We start from the raw sequence: 16228 nt of genomic DNA on the forward strand, positions 1-16228 counted from the left end.
TGTTCACATAGTTTATGAAACACTAAAGTGGCCGACTAAAAGTTTATAGCGTTTTATTTATTATTTTTTTCTAAAATTGCTACTGAGGTATTCGACCTGAGTAGGTACTGTGAGTGGCAATAACTGTATTTACCGACTACTAGACCTTATCCTGTGTAAGTGAAAGTGAGCCCAGCTCGCTCGGGCAAGCGGTCGCCGCAAGGAACAGGAGGACACGAATGAAAGACATCGTCATCTATCATGTTTTATTACAACATATAGATCGTTTTCTACACATCCACCTTACATACGCGTCATGCGCTAAGTGATATGGGTTCTGTACACGGCGGAGACCGCCTCACATAAATAGAATTCACATTATAATATAAACTTACGAGCTAAATGCGCTACGCTATCTCTTACGGCTAGACGCGTCGCGCGCGACCTGCGGGACTCCCCCGAGCGTCCGTCAGTCGCTGCAGGCGTAACTGGGTTGGGTCAGAGGGGCGGGACCCATCTAGGCCTTCCTACCTTTACCAGTGAGGAAGTGGAAGCTGGTTATTTGTTACTAACGGAACTTGGAACTTCCCTCTCAGTATTACTGGTTTACGTGATTCTCGTACGGTCACACGACAGACTATTATTGACATCCCGTACCAGAAGGAGCATCGTAACCTTGTAAGTAATTTGTCGCTCGCTGAATATTTTAAAAATTAGAATTTTCATCTTCCACCACGATCCTTCCACGGGAGCTGCCCCCCTGGCCCTCACACGTCCCAGTTACGGCTCCGCGAGTCACGGCGGCGGGCCCGCCCGGCGAGCGCCCGTCCGCGCCGCCCGAGCGCAGACGCGCGCGACGCGCGGCGGACTAAGACTGTATGTACACTTGAGTCTGTACAGGGCGGCGGTATTTACAAGATATGTGTCGGTCAGTCGCGCGGCGGGCGCGCCAGCAGCGCCAGCGGCTGCAGCGCGGCCGCCTGCAGTGCGGCGTGCGCGGCCGCCGCCGGCCCGTGCGCGTGCGCGTGCGCGTGCGCCGGCAGCACGTGCGCGTGTGCCGGCAGCGCGTGCAGGGGGTGCGACAGCGGGAGCAGCGAGCCGCCACCGCCCGGCGACGACGCGCCGCCCGCCTCGCCCGCCGGAGGATTTATGCGCTTCTCCTGGAAATGACGCGGGACTCCGGTTAGTTAACGCATCGCGAGAATTTCCGCCGTCGTGATCTACGTCACGTATCGATCGATCGAACGAAACCGAAAGAGACGCACCTTCTGTCTACGATTGCAGAACCAGACGCGCACGACCTCCTTCTCCATGCAGAGCGAGTCGGCGAGCGCGGCGATCTCCTCGCTGGTGGGCTTGGGGTTATGGAGGAAGGCCTTCTCGAGCGCGACGCGCACGCCGGACTCGATGGATGTCCTCTTCTTGCGGCGGCGGCCGACGGCCTCGGCCAGCCCGGCCCCCAGCGACGCACCGCCCCCCCCGCCGCTCATCGACGAGTCCGCATCCTCCAGCCACTTTTGCAGAAGCGGCTTCAGCTTGCACATGTTCTTGAAGCTGAGATTTAGCGCCTCGAAGCGCGAGATGGTCGTCTGGGAGAAATCGTTCCCGTACAGTTTACCCATAGCCAGGCCGACATCGCCCTGGGTGAAACCTGGGAACAATTGGAGCGATTATATGTCGAACGCCGGGAAACGCGATAAAGGGACTGGTACGGTGTCGAAGGATCGCCTCCTCACCGAGTTTGATCCTGCGCTGTTTGAAAGTTTTGGCGAAGTGTTCGAGCTCCTCGAGGTCGGCTGTGTCGTCGGCCGGGTCGAGCGCGCGGGGCTTATGTGCGTGCGCGTGCAGCGGCGAGTGGCCGGTCTGCGTCTGCGAGTGCGGTGAGTGCACGTGCAACGCGTGCGCGTGAGTATGGGAATGCGCGTGCACGTGCGCGTGGTGGTGCGCGTGCGGGGAGCGCGCCCGACCCGGGCCCGGCGTGTGCGGCGTGAGGAACGCGGCGGCGCCGGGCGGGGAGCCACGGGGAGACGGCGACCTCGTGTCTGTATGATAAAATTTTATGTTAATAAATATTCTCAATATATATAATCATAATATAAAAGAATGCATTGAAATAACCTGTTGTCTGAGTAGAAAATATAGATGGATTACTCTCCTTGATTTGTACCGGAAATAGGTCGACAACATGAAAGTCACAGGTTCGCTCACCAACAGTTGGTTGTCCGGCGTTGGCTCGCGCTTGTAGTTGTTGCAACTGTTGCGCTGCAGCCTGCGCTACGGCTTGCTGAACCTAAAAGGTTAGAATAATGCCCATCGTAAGACTTTCGTTTTGTCCCTTAGAATAAATAGACCGAAAATAGGTACAGCCGACTTACTTGTGTGTGTAGAAGTAAAGAATGTGCGCCGTGTTGGGTCAGCAGTAAATGCTGCAACTGAGCTAAAGCGTTGCCCGCGCCTGCCGCACTCTGCGGAAAGTTTATGGTGATTAGTTTTGTTTTTTTTTAATCCTTTTAAATAAATCAGGCACATTTATGTCAGTTATATTTACAAGCACGGCGGCGGTGGCGGCCGAGGCGGCGGAGACGGCGGCGGCGTGGGGCGCGGGCGCTCGCGCCATCGGCAGCGCCAGCGACACGCGCTCGTCTCCGCTCGTCTCGCCCTCGCCTTCGCCCTCGCCACTCGCTGATCCGTCTGAAAATTCAAAATGTTCAATTTTATATTAGAATTTTTTTTTCTCTTAAGTGCTACGTGAAGTTACAATCGGTTCTAAAGGAAACCCAAATGGAAAATGTTATAATTGTATTGGACGTGCAAATTAGTTCTGGCTAATTATATGAGGAATGATTGATTGACTGATGAGTTCTACAATTAATTGATGACGTCATAAATCTAAACATTCAGAAGTAGCATTATAGGCTAGTGCACACTTAACGAACTTATTGATATTGGCAAAAACTAAATATTCAGTGAGCTCTTATTCGTGGCGTTTACATCGTGTAAAGGGAAATGGGGTCTCTCAGGCTGTAAATCAGACGCACGTTCAATTTATAGCCTCCAAGTTTGAGTTTTCCTCCGAGAGTTGCTCGAACAGATGGACTCTACCGTCGCGCGCGCTCGCACACGATATTCCAAGTGTCGAAAACTCGAAATCGACGATTATGCATTATTAAATGCAAATTGTAATTTTTTAATAACAAATTTTAATTTATTTTAAAAATAATGGGCTCGACTGATAGTTTTTGCAAATGATTTATTATTAGTTAAGGTGTGAATAAAGAGCCTCATATAATAGGTTGTCTTCGTTTTCATTCCAGCTTAAATAGTCCGGCGGTGAGACCAAGTGGTTCTTAACGAAGGTTTGTGTGTATTGTGTATTGTAACATTAACTCGGCTAGCGCCACTTCATTTGTGCTTATAATTTATCTCGTGCTCAGCGGATAATATCGATTGAAATCAAATATATTTAAATCTCGCATTGGAACAGCATGGAATAGGCTCTAAACTTTCTTCTTATAAAAAGTAAGGAGGCCTTAGCCCAGTCCCTACAGTCTATTACTATTATAAATAAACTAAACAATGGTGGATAATGAACGTAGAAAATGTATTATCTTTAGTCTAAAAACTACAGCGAATGTATAAAATAGCAGGGTGCGGGACTCGATCGCAACCGGATATGGGATGTAAATGGGCCGAACCCGCGCCCTCGCCGATCTCAGCTAAACATACGTACATTACGTATATCTTTTATACCAAATTACATATAATTAAGTATTTTAAATAAATGAAAGCGAGAATATTTAAATCATAAAAGTGCACAGCGACCGGCAAACAGCAACATTATCATCGTGGATATTATATCGTAATTATTTGTTTATTTATTTTACGCAATAACGATATGTCAAACGTCAATAGGTATGTCACATCGTATATGATGTATGTAGGTACTCTAAAGCTAGATTAAATAACTTTATAATAATACATTTCAATATAGAATGTGTCAGTGTGTGTGCCTGTCTCTGGTACTGATGAAGGCTATAAAAAGATTGTTATATCTATGCATGTGTCGACAATGCAGCGTATTTGCAAAATAAAACAAGTTTTTTTTTTCTTTATACTAAGGTTCACTATGATTTCGGCTTTTTTTCTGCGTGTCCTTCGTTTTAGTAAATAAATAAACTATCATATGTCATATTATTTTGATATATTTGTAAATGTTAATTGTCAATCTCTTCAGTGTCTCTCCCCTAGCGTTATCAAGACGTATCACTTCCTCTCGGTGGGTCGTCAAAGGGTGAAGGTGCGCCATTTTTTGTCGCAGAACGTGCGCCGAGGTGCGCGAGCCGGGGCTAATCCCACCTCGGCGCGTGCGCAGCTCCGTGCGTCAACCCGTTCACTTTCAATACGAAGCCGACGTGACTTTCAACCCTTGCCAGTACACCTTACGTTTTATTATGAGAGTATTGTACTTTTGTTGTAAGTCAAAGATTAGGGAGCAAGTAGCTCTCTTTTTATATTTATAAATGATTAATGACCGAACTCGCGTACGCTTCAATGCTTGCGTTATTTAGTTATGTTTTATTCATGTACCTACTGGCAAATAAAGCAATGCGTGTTATTTTATTACACTTTCATTGCCCATTATTTATTTGATGAGCCCGTGTCTCTTGTAAATTACATATGATTAATTTTAAAGATCTAACTCCATATAAAGAAAAATTAATATTAAAATATTACAATTTATTATATAAAGCACACTCGACACGTCACTTCAGTCAGCTGTTTCATTTATAAATATAAATCTTACCGACCTTTAACGCAACAGAAACTATTAAAATATTCAATGAGGAAGTTTCATGATGTTGTTAATATTATATTCAACGTAATGGTATTAAAATATAGATCAAAACTAATCCATCACTGAAAGAATTTTTGAAATCCATCAATAAATGACTTAGAAATAGATTATTAAAGTTTACGTATTTTAGTACGGAACGTCTATAGTTTACGATTCGCCTGTGACGTCATTTGACCTGTTCGGTATCACCGCACCACGAAACGAATCATTCAAGTATTTTTCGTGTTTTTTAACGTAAAGTCGTTTTATTATTTTTTATTTATTAGTGTTTAGTTTTTATTTTACTATAATGGAAGAAGGTTTTGTCAAAGGACAAAGTGATAATTTGCCTAATATTGATATATACACAGTGATGGACTTTTTTTTCTTCAAAGCCGTTTTATGTTAGTGCTGAAATAAAAGGAGTTAAACTTTTTAAGTAAGTACATCCTTTTAAGTTTATTTAACCAACCACATGGTCTAACTTACAAATATGATTTATAAATAAAAAACCTAATTATAAGTAAAAAACAGATTCTAGTTTAGTACTGGTTGTTGGTTGTTTACTTGAACTCTTTTGTTTCTCTTTTTATTTGGATGATTCGAATCGATTGATTCTGGAAATGTAATGTTCTCTGGTAGCGGATCCTCTGTTTCATGTGACTCCATGGCATCACACTCAATAATTTCGAAACATTGAATAGAAGACGATTGACTTGAAGTCGACGGTGCTTCTTTTGTTAAGACTTTCATAAAATTCAATCCGACATCTTTTTTCATATGCTCCTCGTTCTTTTTGAGGTTTCGCTGCCTTTTGACAGTCAAATTTATGAGAATATATTTCGGGTTTTAACTTTAATGTTCCCCCAACCAGTCGATGTTTTACTAAATTTTCTGTGTCATTTTCAACCTGTAAATAAATTATATTTTCACAGCACTTAAATAAATTTACATAAAATATATAGTTATTTTTACTGAATCAGTTATTCCAAACTTACTCACGACTCAAAAGATATATTAATAGTTACTTACATCAAAATGATCTTCACACACATATTTGGTGCTTTTAGGGCCAATTAAATCACGCTTCATTACTTTGCACCATTTTTTCCTTATTGTTATATTATTTGGTACACGAAAAAATATTTTATTGGGATTTTTAAATGTTGTGCTTTGACACATAGGAACAATATAATATTTGTAAGCATTTTTTTTAACTTCTGCCATCGGGTAATAAACAAAATACGAATCGAATGGCGTGAGCAACTACACAACAATACATTCGTATTTCGTACGTACTCGGCGAACACCCGATGTGTCGTCTAGGTCAAATGACGTCACACGACCGAACGCCACGTATAACAAAATTATTCTTAAAACCCCAACTTCAAAGTCCCATAACTTTCTTATTTCTTAAGATATTTTATCGATTCTTTCACGTGTTTGTTTTATTTTATCTAAATTTTTATAATGTATCAAAAAAAAAATTATGTAAACTTCTTCATTTGGGTTAACGGAACTCGAACTTTAACCTGTAGTTAAATATCAAATCAAATCTCAGTAAATATGCAAATAAAATACTAATCCTTGAAAAAATGTACGAGAAATAACTAAAGTCTTTTCGGTTTTCAACGAAACTGCAAACCCGGTTCCGATGACGGTGTCGGGTCGGGTCGCTATCAGTATGACGCAGCGACACAGAGTGCCAGTATGGGGTGTATAAATGCATGAACCCGTAGGTATCTGTGACCTAATGGAGAACTATAGGTAGTGTTTAAATAGGTGCTAAAGAGTATACGTTTGACTAGGAAAGCTTGAAACAAGAAACCATTTCTACAAAATTTGATAATAAATAAAGAGTATTTTACTTACTTGTTAACTATAAATATTTTTGTGACATTTAAATTATTTTTAAAATAAAATATTCTATTTTTATTTTGAGTGTTTTTTTATTGCTTATAGTTGATTTCTTAATTTATATGAGAGATTAATCTGTTTATCGTATCTATAATTAAAATTTGTGCTATGTACAATCTAAATTATTTTTAATATTTGGAGTTGTACGAGGTGGCTGTGGCCGTGGTTTCTACATAGAGGGAGCACTGAGATATATAACTCTTGACATTTTATTGTAAGCTTGTGATTTGTATTCTTCGTTAAAGATCCTAATTAAATTAAGTCGGTATGTGTCCAGGCTACCGCGTGTGACGCAAATATAGTTACGGTGTTTGCTCACCATGGCTGGGGGGCGGCGAGGGCGACTTGATGAGATCTCCCGACTCTTCTGAAACAAACGACAACTTACTATTACTCACTCGTCGAATAAAACATAACACCGCTAGCGATGGCGCTGCAAACGGTCAAGTCCAAGCGTTGTTTTATTATTTTTTCATTTACTTAATTTATTACAATTAATTTCGCGGTCTGCCTTATGTATAAGAAACGTCTCATTTGGTGCAGACAACGTAATCGGCATGGTAATGTTTTATTTCGCATTGTATCTAAGTGTGTGTATATTTTCAGAAGTTATTTGTCAGGAAACGACAAGTACCCAAATTATTTAGTGCTCATAAATCACAAATCATTTTTCATTCGAACTAAAACCGTTCAGGTTCTCGTTAGTAATTATAGATTGTTTGAGTGCGTGGAAGAGCAATTTTATGTAATATAAATATTGTTTTATATCTCCAAGTCGTTCAGTCTTCATGAAGTGTTTATTGAGTGAGCTCCGAGCAAGAATGTGCGAGCTGTCTCGTAATCCGACGGCCGCGACACGCGTCCTCAGGCGGGTCCGCAATCCCGGGATTAGCGTTGTCGATACTTCGTATGAGTAAATATGGTATACGTACCTGCATTCATTTATGTATATACTCGATAAACTTAATTTTATACGAATTTCTTAATTTGCATTGCTTCTTTTCAATTTTACAATCGAGTTGCTTGCGGGTTTTGATAACATAATCTTATATTATATGACGTGCAACGTGTGTATGACGACTGTAACGACATAGAATGTTTTGGAAGTACTGCAGACGGATAATAAGACGAAAACAAGTAGTATTAAGCCCTGTTCGTGCGCGCTGACTCGGCGCGTGTAGCGCGTCAGTGTCAGCGGCTAACAAGATTACCTAATTAAGCTAATTAATCGGATAACCGGTGGAAGCAGTACGGGCTGACCGCACACCGCACACCGCACACCGCACGGCTGAGGATAATCTCAAGGCCGCAGTTAAGTTGGAAGGTATTTAATATCCTACTCTGCAGCTCGTGTCTTTCCGATTAGCTTATTATCGAACGCTAAGGGTTCGAAAACTTATAAAACAAAACGGGAATCATTAGTATCTAATTATAAGGAACTTTATTGTTATCTAATATATTTCATTAATTTAAAGAACTGTTCACTACTTTAAAAAATGACATTGGCACAGCTCTGATGCCAGGCGCTTATAATAAATCTTAGAACTTCCGTCACGAGACAGATGAGCCTGATGTAAATACAAATTAAGCATTTGATGTCCGTAGCTGAACTGGCTGCTTCAGACGAAGAAATATTCTGGAGCCGATACAATTGATCATTTGAAGTAACTTTGAGATTGTTTTCGACTGTTAATATTATTGTGTTCCAAATCAAATCAATAATTTTATAATTTGTCCGCGAACAGCCGAAAATATTATTTCATTTAAATCATTTTTATTATTTTAAAAGTCATAGAATTACTAGAATAACTGAGGTGTGGAATTTAGGCCTCTCTCTATTGAAAAATGTCTTTTAATTAGCCTATAAAATGCTAAGTTTAATTCATCGATTTAATCCTTTCATGAGTTTTAATGACTTCTAAATGGCTAACACATTGTTGTTCTTAGAGCGTCGCTTTTACCTACTTACTAACACGCAAAAGCCTTAACAGAAACCGAAGCTTTTGTGAACATCCTATAAATTACTTTATTTCTGGGACTCATTATCCGTCTAATCGGTTCCACGCTTATATGTTTGCTCTTTTCTTCTGTGGTTTATAAATTGTTAGTCTCTTATTTTAGTTTACTTCAATTTTTTTCTGTAATGCTAATATTACATAATTTTCTGATAAAGACTTTTACTAGACTTGTTTCATTGTTGAATAAGGCAGTTCAATCGTGGGAACGATCGGTACCTGCGGATAATCCAAGCAAGTTACTGTCGCGGCTAAAAAGGATTTACGTCAGCGCCTGCGCACATCGCGCAGGCTTTATTCAAATATCCGCGAAACCCGGAGACGAGGGATCGACGGCACTATAAAAAACGATCTACGTCTAAAAGACATTAAAAAGGCGCGCTATTGTATTGGTCTCTTATTGAAACGTCATCGCATTTTTTCCACAGGCCGGCGCAGGCGCAGAAATCGCGGGGGTGTATCGAAAGGGAATATATTTTTTAATCGCCAAAAAAATCTCGCAGTTGGCTATTTTTTACATTGACGGATTGAGAAATCCTTTTCCATTCTATAACCTTCTAATATTACGTTGAGACCAGAAAAAAAGGATGTTTTTATAGCAGTGGAGCGCGCTGATGTGTGAGCCTCCAAATACGTATTTTTAAAGTCGTAGGCGACTGTTATTTTATAACGATTATACTAATACATAATACGATCTGTAATATGACTGAACTATTATCAATTATTTACTGCTAGTAGCCATTCTCAGCCATTCTAAAATACTTTTAACGCTTTCCTGAATAATTAAAAAAGTCAATAATTGTGGAATGGAATAGAATAATAACTTAAACAAACTCAATAGGTTGTTTTGTTGTATATAAAAGGATTTATAAATATTCTCAAATTTATAAAGATTTATCGCACGAATAATTACTTTAATGGGTTTAACAAATTTCTTATATTCGTGGATAATCGCTGTATTTACAAATGAAATAATTGTTCATTAGGGGAGGCTGATGAAATGGGATCTCGAAAAAATGTTATATTCTGAGCCTCTATTTACTTAAAAGAGGTACTGCGATGACAACCTTAAATTGCATTTGAACATAATTATGTTTAGCTATTAATAACCGACAATATAATAAAATTATAAGAATAATCCTAGTTTGTCTTTATTTCGCACCTACAATTTCAATATTAATAAATTTTTTTTTTCAATAAATAATAAGGATTTCAGCAATAAGTTGTTTGTAAATAATGTAACGGGTGAGTTTCATTGCGAGCTCGATAACATAAAAAGTAATAATAATATATCCAAATAATAACAAGCTCAATAAAAAAAATATCTTTATTTTTAAGGAATATCATAATAAGACTAGAATATCATTGAATGTAGCGTGACAGTATATTTATAGTATAAAACTAGTCATGTAATAATCATCAACAACGTAATCCGCGCACAAGTAAAGCTACTTACGATAGGACGCGCAGAAGGATCGCGCGGAAGCGCGCACGCAAGCCTGCAACACCATGGTCGCGGGTCGGGTCGGAGCTACACTCGCGTTGCACGCACAAGCACGACAGAACTAAGCGACTTGCTGATCGCTCTCCGCGAAGGCCTGCGCGAGACTGCGACGGCGCCGGGCGGCGGCGCTCGTCCGCGCCGAGTTCCCCCGGCCCCTCACCCGCGCGTCGCGCTCCGCCGAATTAAAAATTTTAACTTTTTTGTACGAATCCGTTTCTTTTTCCGCCCTTAGCGTATTTTTTTCGCGCGCCTCGCCATTATTTCGATTACCTGAGATTATTTTTTTCGTACGTGATGCGAGTTTAAAAGCTGTTTAATTTTTTAGGAAAGGGGAGCGACGGGTTCGGCTAACCGATGCGCGAATTCCGATATCGGGTTTGATCGAAAAAAGCACGTTGGAATCGGTTGAGCCGCGTGTGCCGAACGGAACCTCCGCTGCTCTCCACAAATTGTCGAAGATAAAAAACTCAAACAAGATCGGCCTATTGTCGCATGAGCTATTGTTGCAGATCGCAAAGCAACAGTTGAAATATTTCAGAATTCGTTTCCTCGCTTTGACGATTAATGACTTTCGAGTTAGACGCAGTCGGGTGACATACGAAGCGAGCACGTGCGTGGGTGAAGACATTTAAATGTATCTATCGAAATTCATACAATGAATTCGAATTTAGTTGAGTTCGAAGAAAAATGAAATGATGTAGTTTAAAGATAGCAAGATTGAACTAAAAGGACACCTTAGACAATTAATTAGCCGATCATGTTAAAACAAACTATGAAGTTTTCGAGTATTTAGACTGCAACGAGGAATATTAGATTAAATTTCTTTCCGACCATGTTTAACGAGGGGTAATCGCAACTTCGAACACTTCCAGACTTAGCTTTTACTCGGCCGAGGCTAACATCTTTGTGATGCTAATGTGCGTAAACACGTTCGTCGATCAAACGTTCGAGTCCTACTCCTCAGCCCCCCTCGCGCCGCCCGGCTCCTGGCTACTTCGGCGCTTTGAACCACTTTCCGCTCATGCATCGCTATCGGAATGCATTTACGTAATGTGACCGCTGTTTGTTTAGGCGCCAAGATATTGCTACTTTGAATAAGAGATTCGACCTTTGTAGAGCTCAATAACGGCTCTTTGAAAGCTGAACAAACTATGTTTACGAAAGCGGTTGCGAATACAATGAATATTATTTCGGGGCTTTCGAGGCTCGGGAACGGACATTCTGGCCCTGTCGAGATGTAACTTTATGGGTCACGCTTAAAAATGGGTCACTGTGGATACAGTGAAGTGGACAATTAAGATACAGTAATAACGACGGTAATAGAACCACATGCACCAACGCTACGTGAACGCTACGTGCGTAGTCTGGTGCTACGAGACACTTGTTCTGCCCCCACATACAATGAACTTTAATTAAACACGCAACAGTGAAGCAAGGGTTGTTCGTGTGCCATAATGTGAGCAATATCATCGCAGATTGGATATTAAAGTATCAACTGGGGGGGGACGCACGACAGCCACGCTAGTTGTTTTTCTCTATACAAGTTGCGTCAGGTTATAAGCGCGCAGCGCATAAGAAACACATATCTGATTTGTACAATCTTGTTTCAACCTTTGTACATTTTTCAATGAGAACACGAATTTATGTTTTTAATTTTTAAATGTTTTAACATTCACTCGGATGCCTTACTACAACGTAAATCGGACTGTTTAGGGTTGAAGTCAAAATCTCAAGCTCGTGGGTGTCATAGATGCTGGGATTTCGTGATCACTCAGTAAGTGGTATTTCGCTTTCATATACATACACGTATAGATTTCAACGTTCATATAAAGAACGTTCCCGAGTGAGGGATTTCAGGTCTCGAGTCACCGTGACTTACACACGTAATAAAAATAATTGATTGATTAGGTGTTGGCAATATCAAAATCAAAACCACCTCCGCCTCTATGCAAGCATCACAGTTTGAGTTGAGTGTTGTACGAAACATCTTGAATCGCAAAGTAATAGGTATGTATGTGTGTGGGATGAAAGGGGTTCAGGCCAGACTCAGTCATCCCCGCGGCGTCTACATATTTTATTAGCTCAATAAGCGTCGCCTACATCTGTTGACCTTCGGTGTCCGCGACACCGTTTTGTGTCAACTGACCCTTTATAAGATTTACAACGCGAATGTTACCCAAGAAATAAAGTACACGGCCTGTCTTACAATAGATACGCACGTGACGCGTTGACAACCAATCTACGATTGCTATTAAAATATAATTAAAAATAACCACTAATAGTTATGCTAAAATTGTGCGTACTCTGTAATGTGTGGGACTTGTTGGCAACTTCTCGAAGAGAAACGATGAGCGCTCGTAAAATATCAAGCGGATAAGAATCAGCGCCGAGACGCCTCGATGTTCGCCGCTCGTGACATTAATGTAAGTGACATTTAAAACCATTAACATATCATGAAAAAACATTTCGCTGTGTATAAAACATCATTCGTTTATTAATTTGAAATATACTTCAAATAGATTGAAGCGATTACAAGGTCAATGTTTTTATAAAGCAATTTTCAAGTTGAGCGCACACTTGACGACATGCAGTACGCAAACATTTGTTATTTTTAAGTTTGAAATGTGAAACGTATTGTGAAAGCTTTTTTTGCGATTCAATAACTTAAACATGTAAAGCTTTGAGACACCAATATTTTAAGTACTATGTCTGTATCCGTTACTCGATGTAGTGGAACCTTCTTGCACGGGGCTACATATTTAGTATTTCGTGAAACGACACGAATCTCACGATAGTTAACAAAATGCTTTTTTATAATCACCTCGGCTTATCATTTTGACGCAATCCGGTTGAGGCAACATAGTATTTTAGTCGTCGTGGCAAGGTTAAATATCTTCAGCTCGGAATTCCCTGTTTCAAAAACCATTACACCACATGATATGTGGTGTACTCACAGTAATGGATGTAGTCCCAATTTTCAATTACAGAAAAAGTAAGTATTGGATGATAATTGAACTTAGATACTGCGGGACTGATCTGGCCTAACCAGAATACTGCCCATAATGTCCCGTCGTTTTAACGGCAGGATCGGTGACCTCCCCGGGGACCGCTGCGGCGTATTCTACAACCCCGTTTGCATTCAGCATTTTTTAACAAGATGCATTTTTAATTCCTATAAAAATGAGAAATAAGCCGAATGATTTATTTTAAGAAGTGAATTAAAGCAATTAAGACAAACACACTTCTGTCTCATAACAAAAAATTGAATACTTGTGAATCTATTTAATCCGGGAAACATGTTAATGGCTTCCAAGTCACCCAGCCGGTCGTTACTCGGCAGTGAAAGCAGGCGGAGGCGCGCTTGCGATAGGTCAGTTTTTTATACGCCGCGAATCATGAATTATTGAATCAGTCGCGTTACAAATATTCGTTATCTTTATACGAAACGCACGCGGCAACGCCACATACGCTCTATAAAGAGTAACGATATTATCGAAGTAAAGAGAATCTTAAGTGAGCATATATATCGGTACATTAGTAGATTAGAATTGATTTGTCGTCAGTGGCGCGTTTCTTTTGTTAAATCTCATCAGAATGTATCGAGTGTAAGGGAGCGTCGAGAGAATGTTATCGCGAGAGTGCAATCGTAATGAATCTGCGAGTGAGGAGTAGGCGACGGGCAGCTATCGATTGCGCGCGGGCGGGGCGTGGCGGCCATGTTGGATTAGCGACGTATTTGCATTTTCAATTCGCCTCAACTGCCGCGGCCCGCGCGGCTGCTCGGCCGGCAAGGGTAGCGCGTGCCCGTAATCCCGTTAACTAGTACATGCCGTGTCAACACGCGCCGGGGGATAACCCTTCGCCGCTCAACCGTTTTAAACTTCCCGAATTTACTTTTAAATTATTATTATTGTTATGCCGGCCTTTTTACAGCATCGGTGCCGCGTTACAGTGTAAATAGATTTATGTAGTATTCTCGTTAGTACGAGGGGGTCCTATTATACGTATGGATGTCTCTTATGTATAAACTTCATTACGAACACAAATGAGTTTGATTTATCTATACATCTTACTATAATGTGATATTACCTATATGCCTCACTAAATTTAAACATATACCTATATTATATAATATATTATAAGGTTCAATAAAAACTTCTGATAAGGTAGGACGTAGGTAAGGATTAATATAGGTATTAAAATATTAACGCTTTCGAATGAAATTATAACCTTTTAAAATATTAATATGACCTTTATATAAATAAATACAAAGAATTAACCTTTAATTAAAAACGTTAAAAATTTAATTATAGGTAACTGAGTGACGTACGCACTACTGGTATTTGGGAACCAGCAGGCATGAAGCCTACCGCCTAATCGAACTGAATGATAAACAATGCTGTCTTTGTGTAACTTCGAGTTAATGTTAAGTGACCAGATATGGTAAACAAAAAGTAATTTGTATATTTTTATTTTCATGTTGCGATTCTGATCGAAGTCTGGAGCAAAACGTTCTAGCTCTATCTAACTAAGTACAAAGCGATGTAGTGAGCCGGCTCTGGCTCATTAGCGGGAGACGCGAGACGGCTCCTGCAGGGCTGAGAGGGGACTGCTGATCAATAGCCGATGCAGCTGCAGCGGAGACGCGACGCGCACTAACTGTACCTTAGCCGATTGCAGGAACAATACGATTATGTTAAATAATAATTGATTTGTGCCTTTTGAGATTAATTAGGTTGTCGAGTACCATTCTATAAAGTAATTTACGCCGTACGCTCTCAACGCGAAGGTAAACGTTCAATGATCGTATCAGATGGTTTAAAAGGGGCTCTTTACATATTCAAATGAAACAAACATAAGAGCCATACAAAGGGTAGCGATGGGGTTTTTATGAACGCCTAAATAGCAGATACATAGTTAACCCTTTAAAAAACGATTCAACTTATATCAGGTGGGAGCGCGCAGGGGCGCATGTGTAGCGGCCCGCCCGGCTCCGCGGACGACGAATGTAAATTTATGTAAATGCCCCATCTACATACATCTACATAGATGGCGCGCTGGGATTGGTCGCCTCTCGGGGCCTGCTCGTCGCGAAAGGGTTGATCTGATTTATAGAGCGCGACATCATTTGTGAATTACGTCTCCGTCGCGCGTGACGGGTTTAATTTAAAACGCGATGATGTATGATCGAGGCCGGCGATGCAGGCGATGCAGGCGCATTAGGCGCACGTGCCGCCGATCACTGAGCGATCTATGTCATTACCGACGTCTCAACCCGTCCCTTGCCTAATAACGAATAACAACTAACAGTGGACGCGTCAAAACGATCGTTAAGTGAAATATACAGCGCAATAAAATTAATTTAGAGTTTAATCGATACCGAGCTGGTTTTATTGAACATTTATGTAAAATCGTACGGGGGCCGTGTAATTGCATCGCATCGAGCCGTCGTCTGTTTGTGTTTATTCCCCGACAGTAATTGCCGCGATCTCGAACTGTCGAGTCGGCCACGATACACGATACACCCGCCGAACCAAATATTTACACTTAAAGAATAAATATTAAATATAATAGCATACTTTTCTTCGTTTCCGTTCGCAAAGAGCGCGATGGACACGAGCGAGTTGTCCGCAGGCGAGGCGGAGTAGCGGACTAGCGAAGTGGCTCGTTATGAATTTATGATAGTCAACAGTCGGCACAGAGCAAATAGCAATATTAGGTAGCAGTCGTCAAACAGAACAGCAGCAAACAGCGCGATTGTTTGGCGAGCACACAGTGCGACCCTCCCCGCCCCGGCCTCCCGCACACTCCTGCGCCCCTCGGGGACGCGATGTGAAAATCAAATTCTTGTAAACCCACTCAACTCTAAGTGGTCGGACTCGACGCGGGAGAACATTAACAGCCTTTCAGATATAAGAATTTCGAAGAGTTTAACTTGATCACCGTTCAAAGGTACCTTCCATCGGTTGCACTGAAAAG

The 16228-nt window shown here is 41.0% G+C and overlaps 1 protein-coding gene across 1 annotated transcript; it reads right to left on the reverse strand.

Annotated features, from left to right (window-relative positions):
* Positions 1-231: 231 nt before the first annotated feature.
* Positions 232-10368, reverse strand: LOC113391531 (silk gland factor 3-like). Its single transcript, XM_026627516.2, has 8 exons — positions 10202-10368; positions 7050-7097; positions 2528-2670; positions 2355-2444; positions 2188-2269; positions 1716-2021; positions 1245-1630; positions 232-1139 (listed from the first exon to the last, which is right to left on the reverse strand). Exons 1-8 carry the CDS (start codon positions 10254-10256, stop codon positions 909-911), a joined length of 1341 nt encoding a protein of 446 aa, XP_026483301.1. The 5' UTR covers positions 10257-10368; the 3' UTR covers positions 232-908.
* Between the last annotated feature and the right edge of the window lie 5860 nt (positions 10369-16228).

This window comes from Vanessa tameamea, chromosome 10, assembly GCF_037043105.1.
Source record: "Vanessa tameamea isolate UH-Manoa-2023 chromosome 10, ilVanTame1 primary haplotype, whole genome shotgun sequence".
NCBI lineage: Eukaryota > Metazoa > Arthropoda > Insecta > Lepidoptera > Nymphalidae > Vanessa > Vanessa tameamea.